Raw genomic sequence first — 26,500 nt, forward strand, 5'->3', positions numbered from 1 at the left:
TTCCCAGCTGAGTATTTCCCTGTGTATTTTGGTTCTTAGACCTCTGCCTTATGGTTTATGTCTCTGTATTTCTTAGTTGCTGTCTCCACTGTGTCAAGTTCGCGTCTCTGTGTGATACTTCCTGTTTTACTTTGATGGTCCGTGTCTCATGTGAATGCGTCCTGCTTTGCTTGTCTCGTCAGTCCTGATTTCTCCCAGCTGTGCCCTCCTTCTGTGTCTCATTCCCCTCGTTACTTCCCAGTGTATTTAAACCCTGTGTTTCTCTGAGTCAGTGTCGCGTCGTCCCTCATGCTGTGTGGATCGCCCTGTGTGTGTGTGTGTGTGTGTGTGTGTGTGTGTGTGTGTGTGTGTGTGTGTGTGTGTGTGTGTGTGTGTGTGTGTGTGTGTGTGTGTGTGTGTGTGTGTGTGTGTGTGTGTGTGTGTGTGTGTGTGTGTGTGTGTGTGTGTGTGTGTGTGTGTGTGTGTGTGTGAGAGTGTGTGTGTGTGAGAGAGAGAGAGTTTTCCAAGTTCCCAGTTTAGATTAGTTTGTATGTTTTTTCCCTGCCAGCAAATAAAGCTGAGTTTTGAGTTCACCTCCCTGAGTCTGTGAGTCCTGCACTTTGGGTTCAACTCCTGCCTGCCGCACAGCGATTCATGACAGAACGACGCGACCACAAAAAGGATCCAGCGGACTCAATGAGGAGGCGCCGCTTGGCTTTTGATGGGACCCGGTTGGTTCTTGGGGGTCCTCCGTGTAGCCGGTCGTCTTCGTTTGCCACTAACCCGTCTACTCACTTTTCTGTTTCCTCTCCACTGTTGACGCCTGCGACCCGGACCCGAGGAAAGCACCCGAGGCGGCACCGCGAGGAACACTATGAGCCTGCGAGCAACCAGCTCACGCCAGCACAGGCATTTTATAAAATGCTGGGGATTATCATTGTTCCCCCCAGTGCACCCAACATTTCCACACCGCAGCAGGAGCAACTGCAGCCGAGTTTTCCCACATCACCTTCAGCCAGCCCTTCTCCCTCTTCAACAGGGAAGTGGCAGACACCCCGCCAGCATTCACAGCCCCAGCGAGGGCCTGGATTTCTTCCTGTACAGTCGGCTAGGGTGAGTGGTGGAGCTACTCTTTTGGCTCCTGCAGAAATAAAAACTGTTAATTCCGGGCCGGCTTGTTGTGTAAGCGGCACCGGAAATGAAAGAACTGCTTATTTTAAGGACAATTATTCTGGCCCATTGAGCCATTCAAACTGTGTCACTCCTGTTCCTTTCGAGCCTATCCATGAAACTAGGAAGATTGGTGTCTCTGTGCTCAATAACTCCAAGGATCCAAAGACTGTTTTAGACTCAGATGGTTGTGAGCTACAAACTGAAATGAAGGGTCCTGAGGGTTCGGTTAAAAATGAACTGTGTGTTCCCCAGCCCTCAGCTCAGTTAGCCGCCCGGCCTAAAGCCCAGTCGCCGCCTCCACCACCACCATCACTACACCCAGCCATTCAGGCTGCTATTCAGTCAGACATTCAACCCATAGCCCTGCCGTTAATACACTCTGTAGCTGAGCCACTAGCTGCCCGACCCGCAGCCACTTCAGCCACTCCTCCACCCGTTACACCTCCACTACAACCGTCACTGCAGTCTCTAGTGCAGTCTCCAGTGTCCCCAGCGCAGTCTCCAGTGTCCCCAGTGCAGCATCCCTTAGCACAGTCATCCACTCAATCACCAGCTCCACTTTCCCCTCAACTATCTCTACCACCTCTAGCTCAGTCTCCTGTGCACTCACCTCTGGTTCATTCTCCTGTGAAGTCATCAACTCCACTGCCTACTCCACTCTCACCACCTCCGTTACAACAGACATCAGTTCAGTCCCCTGTGCCAGTGCAGACGCCCTCAGTTCAGTCTCCCGTGCAGTTATCTACTTCACCACCATCAGTAGCTCAGCTCCCACTCTCATCCGCATCTCCAGTAGCTCAGCTCGCACCTGAACCATTGGCCCAGTCCCCGATAGCAATACGGTCTTCTGTTCGGCTTAACATTCAGCCAGGGGTCCCAAACCTCTCTGGCTCTACATCAGCTCCTGCTGGAAGCTCGGATGAGCTCATCCAGGACTCCGCGGCTCCCACGCCGCCATCTACCTCGTCCGCTGGGGGTTCCAGTGAGCCCGGCCAGCACCTCCTCGTCTCCGCTGGAGGGTCCGAGGGGCCCGTTCAGCCTCCTGTCTCCGCTGGAGGGTCCGAGGGGCCCGTTCAGCCTCCTGCCACGTCAGCTGGAGGGCCCGAGGGGCCCGTTCAGCCTTCTGCCACGTCAGCTGGAGGGCCCGAGGAGCCCGTTCAGCCTTCTGCCACGTCAGCTGGAGGGCCCGAGGAGCCCGTTCAGCCTTCTGCCACGTCAGCTGGAGGGCCCGAGGAGCCTGTTCAGCCTTCTGCCTCTGCTACCCCTGGCCCAGCCTCAGCCTCTGCAGCTCCGCCTGGCCCAGCCTCAGCCTCTGCAGCTCCGCCTGGCCCAGCCTCAGCCTCTGCAGCTCCGCCTGGCCCAGCCTCAGCCTCTGCAACCTCGTCTGGTCCGGCCTCCGAGTCTTCGTCCTAGTCTGGTCCAGCCTCAGCCTGTGCTTCGCCTGGTCCGGCCCCCGCATCGCCACCGTCTGGTCCTGCCTCGTCTGGTCCTGCCTCGTCTGGTCCTGTGCCCACCAGGCCATGGCCAGCACGCCTGAGACTGGAGGGCCGCCGCTGCCTTCCGCGCGGTCGGCCCCCTGAACTGCTCCGTTGTCTCCTTCGCCGCCGCCGCTGCCTTCCGCGCGGTCGGCCTCCTGAACTGCTCCGTTGTCTCCTTCGCCGCCGCCGTTGCCTTCCGCGCGGTCGGCCCCCTGAACTGCTCCGTTGTCTCCTTCGCCGCCGCCGCTGCCTTCCGCGCGGTCGGCCTCCTGAACTGCTCCGTTGTCTCCTTCGCCGCCGCCGCTGCCTTCCGCGCGGTCGGCCTCCTGAACTGCTCCGTTGTCTCCTTCGCCGCCGCCGTTGCCTTGCGCACGGCCGGCCTCCTGAACTGTTTCCACGTCGCCGCCGTTGCCTTGCGCACGGCTGGCCTCCTGCACTGTTTCCGCGTCTCCGCCGTTGCCTTGCGCACGGTCGGCCCCCTGAACTGGTTCCGCGTCTCCGCCGTTGCCTTGCGCACGGTCGGCCCCCTGAACTGGTTCCACGTCTCCGCCGTTGCCTTGCGCACGGTCGGCCCCCTGAACTGGTTCCACGTCTCCGCCGTTGCCTTCCGCGCGGTCGGCCCCCTGAACTGATTCCACGTCTCCGCCGTTGCCTTCCGCATGGTCGGCCCCCTGAACTGCTCTGTGTTTGGGTTGTTTTCTTGGGCTCTGGTGTTTGCTGTGCTCTTCTTTTGTTTTCTGTTCCGAGCCCTCCGTCCTGGGCCCCCGCCGCCCGCCCTGGGTTGTTTTCTGTTTGGTTTTGTTTTTCTGTGTTTGGGCTGTCTGGAGCCAGCCCTTGTGGGGGGGGGGGGGGTACTGTCACGGTCCTGGGTCTCCTGACCCAGCGTTTTTAGTTCTTTGTGATTTTTGTATTATTGTACTTGTGTGTGATTTATTCTATGGCTTCTAGTTTTGATCCCTTGCCCTTCATGTCTCTCTGTGTCCCCTCTGTTCTGTGTAATTGTGTGTCTTTGCATGTTTGAGTTTCTTGTTTTCTGTCACTCTGCATTGTGCATTATGTTCTCATGGTTGGTCTATGCATGAGTACACAGTTCTTTTATGTATTAACCTCAAAAGAAATTACTGAGTGCATCTTTAAACAGGTGGAGCTAATAATTTATCATCTTGTTGCAATGTGCTGCTGAAAAAAAAATACTCCTGACATTCATCTGTTACTTTAATAGATAAGGCCCACTTATGACACTTACCTAAGATGGATGAAGACTGCATCCTGTAGCAAAAGGCCTTTCCAGATGTTTGGAAAAAGTTCTCTCACACAGCAGAGCGCACAGCAAAGCATTTGTCAGTGGGAGTTCATGCTTTTTAAAACCATATGCACGGATGATGCTCCTGCAGTGATGGAAGGGATGGGCTGAGAATCGCTGTCCTTATTCCTATTTGTTAGTTTCTGCTTATTTTCAAGGCTCAACACCACGTGGTGTCCCATACACTTCAAATTTGATTGCAGAGTTCACACCTTCTGGAATAGACATGGCTCTCACTGTCAGCTGTGGCCATGTGACACAATTCGTACTTGAAAATCTACTGCAAACTTTGGATTAATAAAATCCCACACTGACACTTTTCTGAGATATCCAACTGGGAATTTTTGCAAAGAAACAATACCATCATAATCCTGCCTACCTAAGTATATATTTTACTTCATCCCAGGTTAATGGAGAGCACATGAAATCCCAGATTAATGGGTCCATTGGTGAGCTGAGTCCTCAGATATTAAACCATCCTAAAACTGACTGGGTCCAGGACAAGTCCCACTTTCGGATGGATCTGGGAATGCTTCTTCCAAGCAAGTACATACTTCTCCTTGGGCGAGACACTGGCTTTAACAAGTTAAGATTATGCATAACTTTCAAGCTAAATTAGCCAAAATATACTTTGGTTCTGCCCTGAGCCTAATGCAGGCTGGAGCTCCATTTTTAGGTGGCTCAGTGAGGCAGCCTCTGATTGCCATATTTAGTGTGAAACCTTAAAATGCTCTTTGGTCAAAACATGGCTATAATGCACTTTCGTTTGCATTATAGCCATGAGAACTCATCCTTTGTTCCTTTTTTAAAACATATCTGAGATATGGGCGCGTTTACATCCTACTTCACTTCTGCACTGAGAAAACAAATTGGAACGATCCATAATGTCTCACCAAGTTCGTGTTTGTTTGTTTCTGTGTGTCTGTGCTGGGGGAGAGTCGGGTTTAGTTGCTTCCCACTCTTTTCCCAGCTCTGTCAGTCACAGCACTTTACTGCTAATCCACCGCGAGACGAATAAAGAGCTCTCCACACCTATCATGTGAGTGTGTTGGTGGTGTACCACCCCTTCAAACTTTAATGGAGTTTTCAGGTACAGCGTAAAGCAAAAGTTTCGTCTTGTTTTATTTAGGCAAATGTGACCACTGGAGTGTTTTTGCAGTCTGTGTTTAGTGGTGCAAACATCCAATGGATGTGTTCCCACACTGACGGCACTGTTGCTGTAACAACATGCTCCGACTGTGTGTGGGAGTGAAGTGTGCCTGTAAATGCGTATGACAGCTCATACTCATCCAACACTTTGAAAACTTATCAGTAACTCTTTTTTGCACGTTTCTCTGACAGCCCCTCTGCGTTCACCTCCTGTCTCTTTACATTAGTGCAGATAGCCAACTTCTCTAGCAGCGTGATATTTTGTAGAGCTGCTAGAATCTGCATCCTTATTTAGAAAGCATTTAAATCTACAAGTACATGAAGCCAATATCATTGGTTAACTATTTTGTAATTTTTACAAAAGGCATGAAACACGGTTGACGATGGATATCAATCTCACATCTGTGTGCTGAGGAGTGGTTATCAGGGTAAACGTACCGTTTGGCTGGGCCTGCATTATTACGTCTCTGAATTTTGTTAATTAGCGTTTTGATTCTTATTTATTTTTAAGCGGGTCATACGAGGAGGTGTGAATATACTGACCAGGCCAGCCTCACGAGAAAAATGGCGATACAGATTGATTGATTGTTGTGATAGTGGGATGTGGTTTAGCTCAGCTGCAGGAACCGGCACAGCTGCTGTAAATCTGTTATAGAGCATCTCTGTTTATGCAGAGCCAGGATGGAAACTCTTAGCCACAGAACAGCCACAGCTGCCCACAGGATACAAGCCTCAGAGCATCTTGTCGGCAGCGCTCTGGGGCTACGGCCCATAACAGCAGGCCATAGCAGGAGCTTGGTTTGTATTTCCACTAGTTATTTGGACTGTGAGAGTTGGGCTCCACCATGGCTGCTCTTTGTTATAGATTGTGCTCACAACTTTTATGGATAGGCGAGTGTGTGAATGGGTGGATGACAGGTTGTGTAAAGCACTTTGGGGTCCTTAGGGACTAGTAAAGCGTTATACAAATACAGGCCATTTACCATTTCTAGCTGCAACCAGGTGGAGGGTCTCTACTTTGGTGGCCTTTATCTCGTTCCAGATTAAACGTTCTTATGGCCTCATCAAAACCTTCAGTTTGCAGATTTGCCGCAGAGTGTGAAACGACCAGGACGTCCAAGTCTGAGACTATGGTCGTCATCCAGAGAAGATTGGTGCTCAGTCAGTTCTTGGCCCAAGGAGGAGTAACTGAGCTCTCACCTTCCAGAGTGCAGGAAGGCTGCCTAATCTGCCGAGTCCATGGAAGGCCTGTGTAGATAAATAGATGATTTCTTTGACAGGCTGGTGTTCGTCATGGCAGCTGGTACCAAGGAAACCAAATCCCATAACTTCCTGTAAGTAAGCAACGTGTAAGCCCTATCTCATGTTACGCCTTACCCATAGTGCACTTGGATATTGTCATTTTTCACCTACTTCAGCTCCTCAACAGCTAGTATCTCCTACTCTGAGCTTTCACATTACTGATCTACCGTCTGGCCTCCTCCACCTCAGTTACTTACAGCACTAAGTATGAACTGTTACCTTCACCCTCCACATCTTCTTGAGCTCCTCTTTCAGCTCTTGGTACTTCTCCAGCTTCTCATATTCCCTCTTCCTGATGTTCCTATCACTTCGTATAGCTGGATCTATCACTACGGCCGTCTTCTTCTGTTTGTCTACCATCACTATGTCCAGTTGGTTAGCCATCACCATTTTGTCCGTCTGTATCTGGAAGTCCCACAGGTGTATCCTGACCAATGACTGTAGAAAACACGGACAACGCAACAGCACCTCCTCCCATTGTGCAAAAATGAAGCCATCCTGCTTGTGGAGGCTGCCATCTTGCATTTTTGGAGCCAGAGTCTGTGCAGTAGTGACTTGAGATGGAGCGAGGCTCGACCCAGGAGATGGATACACCCAGCATTTCATGAACACTGTGATGGAGACCTTTGGTTTGTGTAATGTTATAAATACTCAGATACTCCCCAGAGGCTCTGGACTTTTACATAAAGATATTATATTCAGTCCTGTAGAAAGTTATATTACTTTATTACTTATGTTACTGAAAATTACTGTTCACAGACACTCTCCATCCAATCTGGCTGAGCTTGAGCTATTTTACAATGATGTACAAGTACATGTTGTACATGTGCGAAGCTGGTAGAGACATACCCCAAAAGACTTGCAGCTGTAACAGCAGCGAAAGGTGGCACTACAAAGTATTAATGCAGGGGGCTGTATACAAATGCACGCCACACCTTTCAGATTTTTGTTTGTTTAAAATTTTCAAAACCAAAATGACTAAATGTGTAAATGATCAAAGGGGTAGGAATACTTTTTCAAGGCTCTGTACTCTGCCAGCCTCTCGGTTATGGTGTTCCATGTATGCCCTACCTGCACCCTGCTGTTATGTGCTGGATTGCCTCAGAGGCATCTTTGTACCTCTTTCTGGTGTGGTCCATGCAGTGCAAGGGCCCATCCTTCCACGATGACCAGTCCTTAGTCTCCTTCCTTTTGCTTAGCGTACAGTCTGGATTTGGGGTGAAAACCTTGATGCATGATGTGGACCTTCCTTGTCTTGATCTCTTCCTTTGGCCAGCTGATTGTTCCACCAGGATATCTGATCAACAGCAGTGAGTAGGTGTTCATAACCCCGATCTTTTTCTTTCCATTCAGCTGACTCCTCAGGACTTGCCTACACACACACACACACTCACCTCGAACCGATATCATTTAATCTTAGAGTCTACATACTCTACTTTCTTCCATAAACAGCAACCAAACTTACATTCCTACTTTTTTCCTTCTGTCCAAAAGAGACAAAGTGTTTGATAAATAACATATATTCATAGTAATGTTATGAAGCCATTATTATTATTATTATTATTATTATTATTATTATTATTATATGTTTGGATGCTGTTTAGAAAAAACTAAGCAGAGATGGTTAAACAATGAGTGCATTTAGTTTGCAAACATGAATACACAGAAATTACATACATTTCTCTAATCGTGACATACAAGCGTCACGTATTTGACATTTGTCATAATTTGTGTGTTGTGTCGAATCCTTTACCCTGACTGTTGCACAATGTCACAGACAGCCCAAATCCCTGAACTGGACACATGGTTAAGATAATGATGGATCCATAGCACTGATATATTGTTGATCTTCACAGGCATAAAAAGGAGACGTAACCAGATGGAAGAGGATTCGAGCTTGGTGATACTTGTTACTGGATTCAGATCACAACATTTTGTGGCACTGCCTACTCCAGAAAACATAACATTTTAGATGAAGCATTAGCATTTTTTTCCTTTTGCTTGCATGTGATGTATTGGTTCCCTCTTGACTGTAAGAGATGGATCATTCCTCTCTGAGCGTGGGTATTCTTCAAAGCAGCTTCCTGCATGCTGCTGACAAACAGAATGGTAAAAGAAGCTGATGGTCTTCATTTATTAAATTTCCCAGTAGAGCTTGTTTGACATTTTTATGGCAGGAAGACGTGTTCCTTAAAAGTTCAATGCAAATTAGCTGTCAAGACTTCACTGGGATGCCCTAGAGGTCGGGGAGCTACATTTGTATCACTGGACACTGATAGAAATGTTACACGAGCCTCAGCATCTGATTTACACTTTAACATGATTTCCACAAAACGAGCATGTGGACCATTTCCCATGAGAAATGCAAAGGTGTTATCCAGATGCAGAGGGCATCATCTGATTTATTACTGAAAAACATGCATGTGTAACGGATGTGACGTGATTGTGATTTAACACAGGTATTATTCTAGAAGGGAAACCCTCAAAAACGGACGGAGCAGTGGAGCAGCCAAGGGAAAAGAATTAAAAACTGGCTCACTAAAATATAATTTATTACGTTTAAACAGTTAAAAATGTAAAGGAATTACATACTTGCAGCCGTCACCTGCTACTCCTATAGAGATTGACAGACCACGTGACTTTTGCGCATTGCATGCCGGAAACTCGTGGCAAAAAAATCCAAGGACCGCATCAAATGCAAGCATTTGCAGCATCGCTAAACATCCATTCTTCGGTTCCAATAAATTCTTGCTTTTTCTTTGCCCCCCCAAAAAGGTTCTGTACAAAACGAAGGAGAACAATGCCAGTCCGTACAAAGACAGACTTGATGAAAAGTCAAAAAAAAAGATACGAGGAAAAAATCAAAGGAGTGAAAGGGTCAGACCCTTACGAGCACACAGAGGGACAAAAGACGTCAGCGTGCTGCCCAACTTTCACCACGCTCATATTTATAATCATACGGTTCTTGGAGTGAGTGCATACACTCATGAAGTTTAGTAACTTCAGGTCACTGCAACAAGCCCAGGTACAGTTTACCGACAGATGGGTGCAGGACCTTGAAATGCACCGTGTAGAAACTCCGATATACTCTCACGGAACAATTAACATTTTGGAAGATACAACGGTCCACCTTCTTAGGTAGATAAGCCCATATTAGCTCTGTCTATCCAGACGTTTTAGTCTCAGCAAATTTAAGTGCAAGACTGTATATGAGTGAAATGAAATGAGGCCTGAAAAAACAACAGCTTTTAAATGAAAACTTTGTAACCCTCTGTGGGGGTCACTCCCACTGGGTTTAAATCTGGGACTCTCGGCCATTTGACCTTTGAACTGAAGAAGCTTCTCGGATGAGAGGTGAAACGTCTTCAAGCAACTTGAAAAAGTCCAGACGCTTTTCTTTGCAAGCTCCTTTGACTACGACCTGGATGACTGAGAACCTTCACAGACAAAACTTGGTAACGTTTTTTAAACTCATGACTCTATTACAGTGAGTGGAAGCAATATAGAAAATGATGACCTGTATGGTGAAGGACAGGCAAAGCTGCAAACACAGCAAATTGGGGAGGTGAATCGTGCTGCACATGAAGTACGCAAACAGATTTGAACATTTATTGCAAAGACACAAAATGCCTCAGATACTGAATGTTAGAAATAGGATGCTAACTTTCACATAGCAATGTTTAGCAGACAATGTTTATGAAACTTTAAGTTAATTTCTTATATGCAAATATTATCATTCTGAATAAAGACGTCCAACTGAGACGCTTCACTTTTTCTTGTTTTTCATGGTTTTGAAAGTTGTTAAAAGATATAAATTAAACAAATAAAAAATGACTCTGACACTAATTGGAGATTAGAGGTCACTAGGATTAACATTTAAAGAGCTGGACTCTGCATGTGAACTATTGTATCACGCTGATTTGTATCTTATTCTATTTTCATTCAAATACAATACTATTGTACTTATTCTTAGTTTATTTTATTTCAGTATAGTCAAAAAGATTATCTTCTATCTATCTATCTGTCACGGGGTGCCGAGGCAGGCCGTGTGGAATATAAATGGACCCAAGATGCAGACTGCGTAGTTGTGAGCGAGCTTTATTAACCAAAGGGGTGGAGCACAACACAAAGCAGGTGTGGCGAGAAACAGAACTGAAAATACTCTAAACTGGGAAAAACTAGAACTTAAACAACAAAACCAGAACACGAATGAGAGTACCTTTGCAGGGAGAAAGTCCAATTTGGAGAGGCCTGGAGCGCCCCCAGCTTGTTGATGACCTTAACACCTTCTACTGCAGATCTGAAACACTAGCTCACAGCTCCTATCTGCTCACCCTCACTTCACACCTACACAAACAACCGTGGCCCCCGAGTTGGACGGAAAGCCACAGACTGAGCAGTATGTATATGTTTAAGCTCCACCTTTGTTGTAGCTTCTTCGTAATGTAGGGCGCCATGGACTCACACCAGGGAGCACAGGTGAACAGAATATTACTGACAAAAAAGGGGAAGCAAAACACGCAGAAAAGACGAGGGACTATCAAAATAAACCAAGCAGTAACACACACACACACACACACACACACACACACACACACACACACACACACACACACACACACACACCCAGGGAAATGCAAAGAAAAGTCAAGACATTAACAAAGATGCCCAGTAAATCACTGTGATGTGAAAGAAGTGTTCATGTGACTGCACGAACACACACTTTGCATTTTACAGTGTAAAAAAACGCACATGTTATTAAGCACAAATCTAGTGCTGCATATAGTCTAATTAGGTGGTTGTCTGTGTATGCAGCAGGGAGCAGCAGACGTCAGGTTGACTGGAGTGTGCTGTAGCGATTTGTAACTCTTAAGTCATGTCTGCTGCTTCGCCACTTTCAATTTACAGGCTCTTCTTAACGAGCTAAGCTCCCATGACACCAACACACACACAACTGCACATTTAGACACACACACACACACAGTCTATGCCTCCAGCCCATTTTTCTACAGTACTAATCACCCTCAGGATGCCAGCCCCAGCCCTCACACCTTCATGCTTTGTTTGTGACAGCCCTTTTCCCCCAAGAGCAGCAGGGTGGGGGCGCTGGATGGGATCTCACTCCCATTTTGTCACTGACAGACGTGCACACTGTGTGGAAAAGTGAAAAGTGAATGCTTGGCTGCTTACCTCGTTTCCATCCCTCTCTCCTGCTGCCTATGTTGCTCTGCCTGCAGGGAATTAACAAACAGATAAACATTCCTGTGATTTCTGTGACACGTGTTTGGTGGAAAGTTTCCAGCTAATTAAAGGGACGGAGGTTTGATGCATTTCAATGGAATCTGGCAGACAGTGAGTGGAGTGGCAGTGACACTGGTGTTCTGTGTTTCTGAGAATGTTTTCACTTCCTCTGTTCTTTTTCAACTAATCTGATTTATACAATAGAATAGAATAGACTGCCTCTATTGTCACTATACAGATGTACAATGAGATACAGAGCATCTCCAGCTCTGTGCAAACGTGTGGGAAAGGGGGGGCACAGTTTCTGCAGCACTATATACATATGAACAGTATTTAGAAAAAAGAAAAACAAATATATAAAATGTACAAATACACAAACCTGGAAAAAAGAGAAGAAGTAAATATGTAAATAAATAGTGTTATGTATTTACAGTTTAGGTTATTGCACATATTGCACAGTGGTGCGATGAGATGGAGTTGTGAAGAGGCCCTGGTCAGACACCAAAGAGGCATAAAGATTAGGATGAAGATTCCAAACTCCCTCCTCACTGCTACCGATCCATGTCTGCTTCACCGAGCTTATAAAGATGCTTTCTGCATTCACAAAGAACCTCAAACAATGAATGTTAACACTCATATACGAGTGTTAGAAGTGTTACAAATGGAATAAATCGAATTATCTCTGTAGCAAAAGTTACTTCTTTACAATGGTCACATTTATTCAACATCATTTCAGTTACAAGTACATTGTTTCCATCTATCATTTAATGTACTTCACAAATATTTTTCATTTCTGATTCTCTGATAACAGAGAATTCTCCTTCTCTCCTTTTGACTTTTACCTTTTAACTTCTCTCGTCTTTTTAACTCATCAACATGTGAACTTCATTCTTCATCAGTCACATCAAACATGACTTCATCTGCTGGTTCGTGATATCAACAACTTTTCTATTTCTCCGTCTTTTTGCTCCACTTTTATCAGTTCACACACACACACACGCACGCACACGCACACACAGAGACACACAGGCACACGCACACACACACGCACACACAGAGACACACACACACCTTGGTACCCTTTACCAAGTACTAAAAAGGTACCACAGAGACAGCTCTAGTTTCCTATGAGCATCAAATGAGTGGAGCTTTCAGTAACAACAGCTGACTTTTAAACTGAGCTTTATTAACATGTTAGGCCTCTTTCAATCTTACTGTTCGGTGCCTTTCCTCACAGACACTCACTCTGTCATAGTGTGCGGCTGCAGACTGTGTGAGGTTGTAGCGTGGACCCAGAAGCAGCTGCATGGAAACAGAATTTAACTTTAACCAAGAGTGAGTCCTTCACTGGAAAACAAAGCAGGGCGACACCTTTGTTAGTTTGCAAAAGTAACTAGAACTAAAATAGGAGAACTAAAACACTAAATACTCGAGAATAAGAACATAAAACCTGGAACATGATACAAGATGAACAGACGACCTGACAAAGGACAAACACAACAAATACACACAAGAGGAACACAGCTGGGATGAATACACCTAACAACACAGAGGAAGCAAAACTAAACACACTGAACACAGGACGAGAGGCTGTGAAAATAACACAGGAAATACACCGAGACGCAGAGTAGAACATGTGGCCTGATGCACATGGGAACAAGACAGACTGAGAAAGGGAGGAGACACAAAGAGGCAAACATGGAAACGTTTAAGGGAGACGAGACACAGAGGGAGAGCGAGGGACCTAACAGACACGAGAAAGGACTAAACCCAACAGTACACAAGAGGAAACTCAAACAACTTAGGATCTCAAAAACGAATAAACTCAAAGAGCTGGGTCACATGATCCAGAACCATGACAAACCTCTTACACCACCACCGTGGATTTAAGCTAAAACTACCACAGAGGTGAATTCTGAGGTGTTCAGGGTTGCACTCTCTGCTCAGGTTCAACCAAATGCTGCAAAACTGAATGATGTTGCTTCACACTGTAAATGAACAATGACCCAACGCACACCACATATGTACAGTTACATGTTTTTATTTTGAAAGTGAATTTAAAAAATGGTAATAGTAGGTTTGTGACATTACCGTCCCTCTGACATAGAAGTTTGTGTCCCACTGGGCAGCACTAAGAGTTTAAAGTCAACACCTAATGGTGTTTGGTTTTTAATAAAATTTCAAGGAAATACATCACTTTCATTTATATTTGGATTAGAGTGAGTAAGACTTCAGGCCTCACGTTGCTACACTAAATTTATAAACCATTTATAACGGTTTGGTTTTTGATCATGAAAGCCCAAAGATCCGCTGCTTCATCACAGGCTTTGTGAAAAGTTATAAAATCTGTGTTTTTCATTATAGATTATATTTTTGATGCAGTTTTTTTGTTTGAAACACATCATTTCATAAAAAGTTTATGATGTTGCCAAAACACAAAATTTGTAAAGTTTGTAAATGTGAAATTGCAATTGAAAGTGGAAAAATTAAAAATTGAGTTTGACAGTGGATGTGTCAACGTTACAATCAGAAATAGAACATGTCACATATTTTTAATGAATGTAATTTATATGGAGAGTCAACAAGAGGATTTCTGAAATCGACCATCCCTGGTCTTGGTAAGACAAAAGCGTTTATGAGATGTGTTTGGGGTAAGAAGCACATGTGCGAAGCTTTCCTGGCAGCCCAATACAGCAGAAGTAATGGTGTGAGAGCAGTGGTCCTAACCTGCTTAGAGAGAGAGAAACTACTCAAAACACATCCTTGTTGACATGTTTGAAGCTGCCCTGGGCAACACAAGCTGCCACTATACGCATTTCATTACCACGAGCAAACCCATTTTCAAATCCTGTTAGGGCTATCGGTGGGATGCCGAGACTTTGTTAACATGAGAGAGGGATTTCATATGAGTGCACACTGAGTGTGAGTGTGCATGTGTGTGCACGTTTCATTTTAACTCATGTGGATGAGCATATTTGCACAGATCGCATATTTGGAAATTCTTTAATTTGGAGGCTTTTATGTACTTTATTTATTTAAAAAGAAAACATTTGCTGTACAAAACAGTAAAGTCTGGTACTGTGTAGCCAGCACTCACTTCAAAGACAGTTTCTTTGTTTTTGCATTTTTAATGGTGTTTTTTACTCTGCTTTGTCCGGCAGCTTTTTCAATCAGAATTCTGATCTGAATGCACCGTTGTGTCAAACATACACCCGTTTTCAGGACAAGATTCATAACTGCTCTACAGGCTTCTCTTATTTGTGCTTTCCTTTTTCTTTTATCTGATTATTTATTCATTTTCATTATTATTAATTAGAAATGGACCGATCCAATATTATGTATCGGTCCGATACTGACATAAATCACTGGATCAGATATCAGAGAGAAATAAAAAATGTAATCTCCATCCATTAAAAATCAGAAAAGCACCTCAAAAACTTGCGACACTGCGTAACTCGGCTCATAACCGTAGCACGTCGGAGCAGTGTGGAACGGCTGTGTGTATTTGTAGCCTCGCTACCAAACCAGCATTTCATCTCAGAGGAAGTGATCCCAGAGAGAAGTAAAGCAAGTGTGTAAGTTCATCTCTGAATGTTTGTAAAGCATTCCCACGTTAAGCTTAACAACCAATATATGGAGCGACTGCGTCTCTCTCTCTCCTGCTGCTACTTCAATCATGAAACTGATCAATGATCAGCTGATCAGCTTTTTGTGGACATATGTGGAGTGAATAAATAAAAGTATATTTACGGTGGCCACTAGAGATAAAACACGTACAAAACACAACAGAAGTGCTCCAGGATGCTAGGAGGCAGTGTTGAGCTTCTGTTACCTAGCGGCTACACAAGCCAGGAATTAAAAACGACCAGATTTGGTGTGTGGTAGTAACAGGTTAATGAACATTTTTTTGAATTATTTGAATATAAATGAGTGCTTGTGTATAAATACACAAACAATACACACATGCTTTCAATTGTGTAATTTAAGTGATCTAGGTAGCTCTGTTTTGGAAGTTCAGTTAACGCTAGAAATGTGTTTTGGAGTTTGTACGTGCTTTGTCTCTAGGGGCCACCACATATATTTTAGGGGTGCAACGATACACAAAATTCACGGTTCGGTTCGATGCTTTGGTGTCACGGTTCGATATTTTTTGATACAAAAAAATGTTCATGCTTTTTTAATTTGTCATTTATTAAAATTATAAATATATATTTTAACTCAAACTCAGACTTTTTTTCTAAAAAAAGTCGCTAAAAAAAAGACGTGAAAGCGCGTATCGCTTTTACTCTCAACAAGCAGCGGGTGCTGTAACGCAGTCAGTTCTTCTTTTACTCTTTTACTCTTATGCTGTTTTGTGGACCACAAAGTTTAAAACTACTTATAAACACACACACAAAGTAACTCCACCAGAGTGTCTATTTCGGGTCACTTTTGCCGGTCCAAGCCCGGGTAAAGGAGCAGGGTTGGAATTGTGACATTAAAAAAAACAATAATTGCTAAAAGAAATTTAATTTGTAGTTCTAAATAAACTCTAACTGCATTTAGGACGTTTTTTACTCACTTTATGTCTCTTCCACGATGTTATTTCTCTTTCCAAGAACACAGGTTACAATTAGATTAGCATGACCAATTATGCAAAAACGTCATTTAGCGACTTCTAGCAACTTTTAGGATAGCCAATAGCGATTTTCCTTACTGAGGAGTTGGCAACACTGCATGTGCTAACGGCTGTCTAAATGACTCGGGTAAAGTTTGTAGCATGCGTGCTTGTTGTTTTTGTCTGCCTCCACTTGTCTTTGCACTAGGATGATGTCGGAGTAAATGTGCAGTCATATTCGTTGTGTTCCCACTAGTGCTTTCAGCGTTAATCTGAAATGACGTTAACGCCACAACACGGCAAATTTCCGTTAACGAGCTACTGCGGATTGCCCCGTGCGTGGGCCTAGACGGCGTCAACACGTTAACGAGCTAACTGCGCTAACGCACTAGTTCCCACCAATGTAATTGAGCATTGCGTGGCACATCCAACATACTGTTTTACTTTAGTCCATGACTCGCTTACCTTCAGGGTCATACGTCACATGAAAACCAAAATAGTTCCAAAGGCCAGATCTGAATGAGGGTGGGGGAGGTTCAATTTGCCATGTTGCAACGAGAGCTTAGCTTCTGTCTGCTAGCTTGCCCTGCGCTCAGTGAATCTGCGTTCGACTGCCTAGGCTGCACTGTCGAGTGCAGATCCACTGAGCGCCCAACACAGACAGCATCGTCAGAAGGAAAGTTGATAAAATAAATACAATTTTTTGTATTGTTTGATACATATGCGTACCGAACTGAAAGCACTGTATCGAATGGTTCAATATCGATACGAATATCGTTGCACCCCTAATATATTTATATATAAACATATATAATTAAAACCACTTTTTTTACATTATTAATTCCTTTTGTGCATAATTTTATATTGTTGTTAATAATAAATTGATTAAAGCAACAAAACAACCTGAAGAGCCAGTTCTCTAAAAAGAGCCGGGAATCCCATCACGAGTGTGGGGAGGTCAGAATAACCACTGGCTTAGTAACTATTCCCCACACCCCGCTGCAGGGTTAGGGAAACGTGGATCCAGGGCATGAAAATGTGACTGGTGTACTGTGCAATAAACTGCAATACCAGCAAAATAAGATATTTATTTCAACCCAATAATCATAAGGAAGACTTTAACATTACTAACACATCTACATGTAAATACATATTAGCCTCCTAAATTAGTCATTTCTGGTATAGAAGGACCCGAATACAAACACCAGCGACCTCTTGGCTTTAAATATATCATCTCCCCCTGCTGGTACTGCAACTTAAGCATACGTTCCCATTTCAGGCCTTGGAGAGGCAAAGTGTGGCATGCAAACAGTGGACTGGCATGTCTATTACACGCTTTGCCATGATGTATTACATCACTTCCATTTTCTCAAGCTCCCAGAGACTCGAAATGATGGATGTGCTTTTGAGTGCGCAGGCACCAAAACTAAATGATGAACACAACCTGTTATATTTATGTGTTCTTGTGGTCCGACTGCATAGGCAGGTCTAGTATATATATTTTTCGATTTTAACACAAATGTTTTTTGCTTCTCTTTATTTTCCTCATGTGAACTGCAAGATATTATTTTACTATATAAGAACCTTTCCTGTTTTCCAAAAAACACATGATGGTATTCCTAGCAGGTATTTATTTCTTAAGTATGTTGCCGACTGCTCTTTGAAATAATTGATGAAATCTTGTTCTTTCAGTAGTGATGGATTAAATCAACAATTCCTGTTGGTGGTGTGAGTCCTTTCTTTTTTCTCTCCTCTTTTGAGTCAGAGACTTAGCCACTGGTGCGTGATAGTGATAGGATGAATCTGTGCCTGTAATGTCCATCATAATGGAGCACTTTTTAGTAGTCCAAGTGAGAATGTGAGTGGTGTACTGGTGAAAAGAAGGTGCAATTCCTGAGAGTGGGATGATGTGAACGCCAAGGATTGCAAAGACCAAAATCATTCATGTATTTTTTAAGATTGTCTGTAGGCTGCCAGTTCATTTGACTCACTGCTGCACTGCGCCTGTCATTTTTCAAATTAAATACTAGGGTGAAATCTCCTATTGTAAGCTTTGTGTCAGAATCAGTCGAAAGTGAAGTGAAGACGGTATGAAAAAAAGAGGGGTCATCAACATTTGGTCCATAGCAATCAGAATCAGAATCAGAATCAGAATACTTTATTGATCCCTGGGGGAAATTATTTTTTGTTACAGTGCTCCATTTTAAACCAACATTAAGACAAGACAGACAATACGCTAACTAAGAATAGTACAATATATACATATATATACATACATAAGTCACTTATAAATAAATATTTGGAAAAGAAACATGTGTAGTTGTAGCAGCAAACAGTGTGTTAAGTGGATGCGTTGTACAGGGAGATGGCCACAGGCAGGAAAGATTTCCTGTGTCGTTCAGTGGTGCTTTTCGGTAATCTCAGTCTCTCACTGAACGTGCTCCTGTGACTGACCAGCATGTCATGGAGTGGGTGGGAGGTGTTATCCAACATTGTCTTTATCTTGGACAGCATCCGCCTCTCCGACACCACCTTGAGGGTGTCCAGCTCCATCCCCACAACATTGCTGGCCTTACGGATCAGTTTATCGAGTCTGTTGGCATCTGCGACCCTCAGCCTGCTCCCCCAGCATGCAACAGCATAGAGGATCGCACTGGCCACCACAGACTCATAGAAAATCCTCAGCATTTTCTGGCAGATGTTGAAGGACCTCAGTCGCCTCAAAAAATAGAGACGACTCTGGCCCTTCCTGTAAAGTGCTGTGGTGTTTTTAGCCCAGTCCAGTTTATTGTCAATGTGTACTCCAAGGTATTTATAGTCCTCCACAATGTCAACACTGACCCCCTGGATTGAAACAGGGGTCAAGTGTTTCCTGGTACATAAATCTACATAAAGTACATAAATCCAGATTTTGAACAGATAAAGTTGTTATTATGAATATACCTAATGGATCTGTGCACTGGTAAAGTTTATTTTTCTGTTCATTTATAAGCTTATGCCTCTTTGTTTTGAGGTGTAGCTGAGTTTGTGTGAGGGAACTGTGGAGAAGTGAGTGTATGTATGTAGGAGGACAATGTCTGCCTATAAGTCACTTAACCAATTAGTCATTTTAAACCTCTTTTTCTGGCATGAAGTTCACGTACATTCAATGTGACATATTGAATCCAGTGCTGTTGAATAGAAGAGTTGTATCATCACTCTCTTCATTTGAATGGGCCATTTTTTACAGTAATATCAGATTATGGAAACTTGCAATAGTCCTGAGAGTGAGCAACATAGGCTGTGCCATAGAGATATAACAGCACAGTTTAAGCTGCATTTTTAAAAGAGGGGCCAATGGCGCGATATGGCAGCCTCGCTTGACTACATGACCCACGTGACTAGGGGTGGGCAATTTAAACGATATACGATAGAAACGATATGAATTTGGCCAATGATAGAGAGTTTGACTATACCGCTCTATCGCGATAGCGCATGTTGATGATGTCATCAAGCTGCACCTGTTTTGGTCGAAAACGAGCTAACTTCCTGTTAACTTCTAACTCCGTTAAATGTAATAACTTCTGTTTTCATGGATGCCTGGATGTTAAACTTAATTGTTACACCTGGTAAAGCAGCAACGCTGATGATTTTATTAAAGATGAAAGAATTTAGACCGTTTTTAACTCTCTGTGTTTGTTTGACTTTGGGACCTGAAGCTGACGGAGTTTTGGACCCAGATACTCCGTGAAGCTCCTCACTATGGCAGCCGTAATGCTCTGAAAATCCGTCAACCAAAGTTGTACTAAAACATTTTTTAACAGATTTCTGCAGCCAAAATCGGTTCGAGGTCAGTAAGCACAACCAGAATTCATACATAAGGCACACTCGATTTTTGAGAAAATTAAAGGATTTTAAGTGTGCCTTATAGTGTGGAAAATACGTTATACAGAAGAAAAGAATATATTACGATATATATCGTTACCGCACATGCTTCAAATTATATTGCGATATGAATTTTAGGCCATATCGCCCAGCCCTACACGTGACCACCCCAAATATTTTACCACACAAACTGAAGCTGATTGGGTAACACGTTATACCACAACCTGTGTCTAAGGCGCAAGTACCCTGTACCTACGTGTGGGCAACAAGTCAGGTTTTTGCAAGAAACAATGAAACAAGAACTCTGTACGTAACCTGTAATTCTGGGGATTGTGTTTTGGAGTGACTAAGGTGCAAGTTCCCTGTACTAACATGTAATTTGTGGGTTGTAAATTCCAAAGAATTCTTTACAAGAACCAGCTCTTGACTCCATCTGGACGAAGTAGACCTGGACTTTTCGTTCACCAAGACAGTTTTACTAATGACAGCTAACGGCAGCAAAACCAGCAACGCTTATTGACAGAAAAGTTCAGGAATCAACATTACTTATTATTATTACGTTGCTTAGATAGTAGCATCCCAACAGTGACCTATTCTCATCTCTTGTCCACTTATGCCTTCTTGTTTCAGGAGCCAAGTTCTCTTTAGTGTGTCCTGATTCCTCAACACCTGGTGCGTACCTTGTTATGTCGTAATATATAAGGGGCTTCAGTTATATATCTGTCACACATGTCTGAGGTAGGCTTGGGGTATAAGGGGAGGCGCAGCTGTGATTTGCACAGCCTGTTTGGGAGTCGAGATCTGAACCTGAAGTATCAAAGATGAGCAGTGTTACCACTATGCCATCCAGCTGCCTTTGGGATTTCAGGTCAGGGGTTCAACTCTGGCCAGGGCGTCTGAATCCAATAAGGACCCCTAGGCAAGGCTCCCCCATGCTAACCAAGCGTACCTCAGATATGACCAAGAGAGAGATAACTGAAGCAATACCAGCTCGGACGTTGCTCGGATTATAAAGATGCGTGTAAGGTGTTGATAAATGTAACGATAAAAGTAACTCTGCCAGAAGGGGTTACGTGAAGAGGATGTGGGACCTGTGGGATCTTTGATACCCAACATCCAGACTGACAACGAAACAACTCGTAGCTCAGTGTTGCAACATTCGGGAGAAGCAACAGCTATCACAACTGGAGATCGAACAGGTACAACACAAACACTACAACAACGGGGAGCCAGGATGACGGATCATGGAGAGGAGGACAAGTCATCACCCTGGCCCGAGCCTGGGTATCAAGATCACACTGCCTTGATCTTGGCCTCTAGTCTCTTTCTTCATGGAGGATTCTGCTCCTTGCGGCAGTGCCTTTTGGAACCAATCATCTCAGTGATCACTGCCGTCATGGTATTGATGAACTGATTAGTTTCAGAAGTCCAGACAGTCCTGATCACCAAGAATCCCCTGGGGGAATGGTCATAACCAACTACCGGCCAATAACTGGTAGGTACTGGTAGACCTACCAGTTTAATAAAATATTTTGTGTAGTACCATCTTAGGTTACATTTTTGTCAAGAAAACTCAGATGACTTAACAAAAATACAATTCCTCCTTCCATCACTGTTGATTGGCCTTGGTCAGGCCTCTGTAATGAGTGCACCATCTATCTTTCTGATGGCATTTTCCCCAGTGGAGCCAATTCATTATGAAATTCACAACCTTATTTCCACTTAAAACTACCTCTTCCACAAAAATCAACTTGGAATGTTTCACAGGAACACCCCATGATGTGTGTGTGTGTCTGTGTGTGTGTGTGTATTTGGTGGAACTGTTCTCAAGAAAGGCTTTCTCCACCCCACTGAACAAGAATAATGAGTGGCTAGTCTATTGGTGGGTGGGGGTGGGGGGGCAACTCCTACTCATCTAGCTCTTCTCCCTCTTCTGTCATTATTTGCTAATTACCAGCATGTAAAATGTGTTACATGTACCCACCACCAGCGCCCACACTCATAAAGCTTTGTAACTTACAAATTAATTTAAAGGATTTGAGGTATTATTTGATGAGCTAATTCAGGTTAATAACTAATAACTTGGGACAATCCAGAACTGGTTACTTGAATTATCTGCTGTAAAAATTTATTAGCAGGAGTGCTGAAGGGAGAATTCCCAGTACAGTAAGGATTGGTTTCCTGTCCAGGCAAATTTCATTATGTTTCCAAGAGGTTTGCACTGGGAACATATCCTCTGATACCACCAGAGGATGTTCTTTTCCTGTGCAGATAAATAAAATGGGAACTCAAATGAAACTATCAAACTTTGATCTATCAATACACTGTGTTGTGCTTGTTTTAACTACGGTACAAAAACTGGTGGTTCAAAAATTAAAAGGCTGACATGAGAGTGATACCTGCACATCAGCAAAAACACAGCTTTCAGATGGAACTGCGGCGCACAAGCATAGCACATACCTTATGTCTGCAATTTCACAAACAGTTGCATAAAGCCTTTGTTCACAAACCAAATATGAGTCCTCCTCTCCCTTACTTGTTACAGTATCTTAGAATCTTCTTTAACTCTGTTTTTATCATATGATCTAAACTGAAGGATGAAAACTTTGGTGACATAATAAATTGTATTAACATTGTATATGTTAATACAATGCAGCAAATTCAATACTGTTAGGAATGCCATAACCATGCCAATACCATTCCTAACATACAGCTGCTTCATACAGCACTCAAAGGTTTTTTATTTAATTTTTCTTCCAAAAAGTTTCTTGTAATGAAGCAGTCTTGAGTAGGGCTGTGGCTATAGATTATTTTAGTAATATATTAAATTCTATTTAATATTATTAGGGCTGTCAAAATTAACTCGTTAATGCAGATTAATCCATCATTCTTAATAATCTGATCAACATTTTTAAGGCAATCGACCCATCCACAGTGCAGAATGACTCAAAATCCCTGAAATGTTTCTGTCAATGCATTTCGGGCAGTTTTTCCAAGCAGAGTTACCTTCGCACACGCGCAAATGGGCAGTTGATCTGGTCGTGACGGGCAGCTGAACCAATCAACTCAGTGTGGAAGATGATAATCAGCACATTGGCCCCAGTTTATGGGAAATTTGAGTATTAAAAAAATAAGACGGAACAGTCGACCGACATAAAGTATTGTGCAGGAAGGAATTTTCTTTTCACCGAAGCACATCCAGGTTAGAATATCACATTAGTGCAAAGCATACGTTAGTCAGGAATGCTGCTAGCACTTTGGCTAACAGTGTTGGTCAAGTTACTTGAAAAAAGTAATCAGTAACTAATTACTGATTACTTCCCCAAAAAAGTAATCCTGTTACTTTACTGATTACTTATTTTCAAAAGTAATTAGTTATTTAGTTACTTTTTTAAAATATGATTTACAACCTGGATAGGTGATAAAGCGATAGATCTTTCAGCCCAATTCTACTTTCTGCCTAATCCATCATATAAAATGTAATCAAATGGAAAAGTCTCTCTTTAAAACTTGTTTTATTAGTTTTAAACTTTAAACTTTATGCATCAAGCAAAAAAAATTTTATATGCAACATTCTCTGACTGGAAGAAATTTGTTTAATATTTAAACCTATTTTCTGCACATTCCAGCTCATAAAATAAAATATTTTTTGTGTTTACACTCAGTCTTTCAAATAGATGCAAGTAAAACACAGCAGAAAATAAATAAAGTCAAAGACTCAGCGGTCCTGTTGCTCTATTTTCCCCTGTAAAGCAGGAGTTGGGTAGGCGGAGGTTTACCCTGGTGCAGGTGTGCCGCGGTCAGTGGAAGAATCCGCGAGTTTCTCTGTGTTTCACAGTCTGTGGTAGCGCACTCGGTGCTTGCTCGGACGTTTTGGGTTTTGTCGCTGTAAAAAGAAGTTTCTTCCCACGCACTGAGCAGCGGACACTAATGTTTTTGTCACTTTTTAAGTAAGGTCAGTACGCTGCACGCTCATACTCTCTCCCACACTCGTTATATTATCCATTGTTGATCTGCACACAGCTGTTGCCACGAACATCGCGCTCACTTACGTCATTATCATGAGTGTCTCATGATAATGACGTAATCACAGTTTTAGTAACGTAGTAACGCAGCGTTCTTATGGGAAAGTAACAGTAATCTAATTACCTTTTTTGCAATAGCATCCCTTACTTTACTCGTTACTTGAAAAAAGTAATCGGATTACAGTAACGCTACTGCCCATCTCTGTTGGCTAACGCGTCGCCCAGATTGCAACAAACCACCTTCACAGAGCGTCGGGGCCTCAGTAGGTCTACCTCAGACAAACTGACTGACACAACTGGTTGCAGGAAAAATTGTAAATAAGAAGCGCTCAGCTCTCCTCTCGCACAATGTCAACAAGTTAGTTTGTCTTAGTAACTGGCTGAACAGGGCCGCATTAATGTGGATAAATGTTTACAGAGAGTTTTTTGCTAACATGTTTATTAAACATCTTGAACATTAATGCATATATATTCCCTTTTTTGAGTCTCTGTGCTCATGCAAAAGAAAATGTGATTAATGTAGATTAAAAATGAATGGAATGTAATCATGATTAATCAAAATTAATCCACAACAACCTGTGATTAATCTTAATTGTTTGACAGCACTAAATATTATATTAAATATATAAAACACCAGTGTCTCAAAATGAACTGCTCATTGGTTTCCATTTTAGAAATTTTGATAAATAAATTTGTCAGGATGGTGAAAAAAACAAACAAAACAACTAAATAATTTAATTGTATTTAGGTGCCATAATAATATTTTCTTTTTAAAGAAAACATTTTCTTAAATGCAAAAATATATAAATAATCGCAAGGACAGTCAAACATTAAAGTCAAATAAAATATGATATCTATGCAACTCAAACTAAGGCATGAAAATGTACCTTTACACTCTCTTCTTGGAAGAGTTTCTGACGTTAGTAGGAGGCAAAAACTGTTTTTTTACGAGGTAGATTTGGTGGTTCAGGTTTTTGACGTTTTTGCCCGTGTGTGTGTGTATATGTTTAAATGTTTGAGAGTTTATGTCTGTAAGCCTTTAAAGGAGTTTGTGGTACCTCCAGCGAAGAAAAGTGAGCATATCAGCATTGTGAAGTTTTTCATGTGCATTGATACAAAGTTTTAGCGCTGCTGAAAACAAGTATCAGTGTCGAACCTAACAGCCCTCAGGTCAGTGGAGTTTAATGGCCCATGTAAACTTTTATTGCCTTGTGAAAAAGACGTCCATCCATCCATCTTCTTCCGGGGACCACCAAGGTGTTCCCAGGCCAGAGATATAATTTCTCCAGCGTGTCCTCCCGCTCCCTCTCCTGTCTCTCGTAAACAAGACCAGGAGATATTTAAAATCTTCCACTTGGGGCAGGAACTCATCTCTGACCTGGAGTGGGAACTCCACCCTTTTCCGGCTGAGGACCATGGCCTCAGATTTGGAGGTGCTGATTCTCATTCCCACCGCTTCACACTCGGCTGCGAACCATTCCAAGGTGAGCTGGAGGCCATCACCTGATGAAGCCAACAGAACCACATCATCCGCGAAAAGCATGAGATTCTGAGACCACCCAAGTGAAAGCCTTCCGCCACTTGGCTGCGCCTAGAAAAATTATGAACAGAATCGGTGACAAAGGGCAGCCCTGGCGGAGTCCATCACCCACCAGGAACGAATACTACTTATTGCCGGCTATGCGGATCAAGCTCCTTCAACGGTTGTATAAGGATCGAATGGCCCGTAGCAATGGGCCAAATACCCCATACCCCTGATGCATCTCCCACAGGACACCTAGAGGGACACGGTCAAATGCCTTCTCCAAGTCCACAAAACACATGTAGACTGGTTGGGCAAACTCTTATGTACCCTCAAATATCCTTGAGAGGATGAAGAGCTGATCCAATGTTCCACGACCAGGACGAAAACCTCCTGTACCCGAGGTTCGACTAACGGACAGACTCTCCTTTCCAGCACCCTGGCATAGACTTAATAATGGATTGGATTTATATAGCGCTTTTCAAGGCACCCAAAGCGCTTTACAATTCCACTATTCATTCCCTCTGACATTCATACACTGGTGGAGGCAAGCTACAGTTGTAGCCACAGCTGCCCTGGGGCAGACTGACAGAAGCGAGGCTGCCATATCGCGCCATCGGCCCCTCTGGCCAACACAAGTAGGCAAGTAGGGTACAGTGTCTTGCCCAGGGACACAACGACCAGGACAGAGGGCCCGCAACCTTCCGGTTACAGATGCGATTCCCAACCCCCTGAGCCACGGTCGCCCACTTTCCCAGGTAGGCTAAGGAGTGTGATCCCCCTGTAGTTGGAACACACCCTCTGGTCACCCTTCCTAAAGATGGGAACCACCACCCCGATCTGCCAGTCCAGTGCTACCGCTCCTGA

At 43.4% G+C, this 26,500-nt stretch overlaps 1 protein-coding gene across 1 annotated transcript; it reads left to right on the forward strand.

Annotated features, from left to right (window-relative positions):
* The first annotated feature begins 633 nt into the window (after nucleotides 1-633).
* On the forward strand, nucleotides 634-26,500 carry LOC113009451 (proline-rich protein 36-like). The gene is made up of 2 exons (XM_026147739.1): nucleotides 634-2,098; nucleotides 26,421-26,500. The coding sequence occupies exons 1-2, from the start codon at nucleotides 634-636 to the stop codon at nucleotides 26,498-26,500; spliced, it is 1,545 nt and encodes a 514-aa protein (XP_026003524.1).

Source organism: Astatotilapia calliptera, chromosome 2, assembly GCF_900246225.1.
Source record: "Astatotilapia calliptera chromosome 2, fAstCal1.2, whole genome shotgun sequence".
Taxonomy (NCBI): domain Eukaryota; kingdom Metazoa; phylum Chordata; class Actinopteri; order Cichliformes; family Cichlidae; genus Astatotilapia; species Astatotilapia calliptera.

Excerpts from the sequence above, each read along its gene's own strand:
- LOC113009451 (XM_026147739.1), top strand. The coding sequence starts at position 634 with ATGACAGAACGACGCGACCACAAAAAGGATCCAGCGGACTCAATGAGG. Across the intron at positions 2,099-26,420 it reads CATCCAGGACTCCGCGGCTC|TTGGAACACACCCTCTGGTC; the intron begins CCACGCCGCCAT and ends ATCCCCCTGTAG.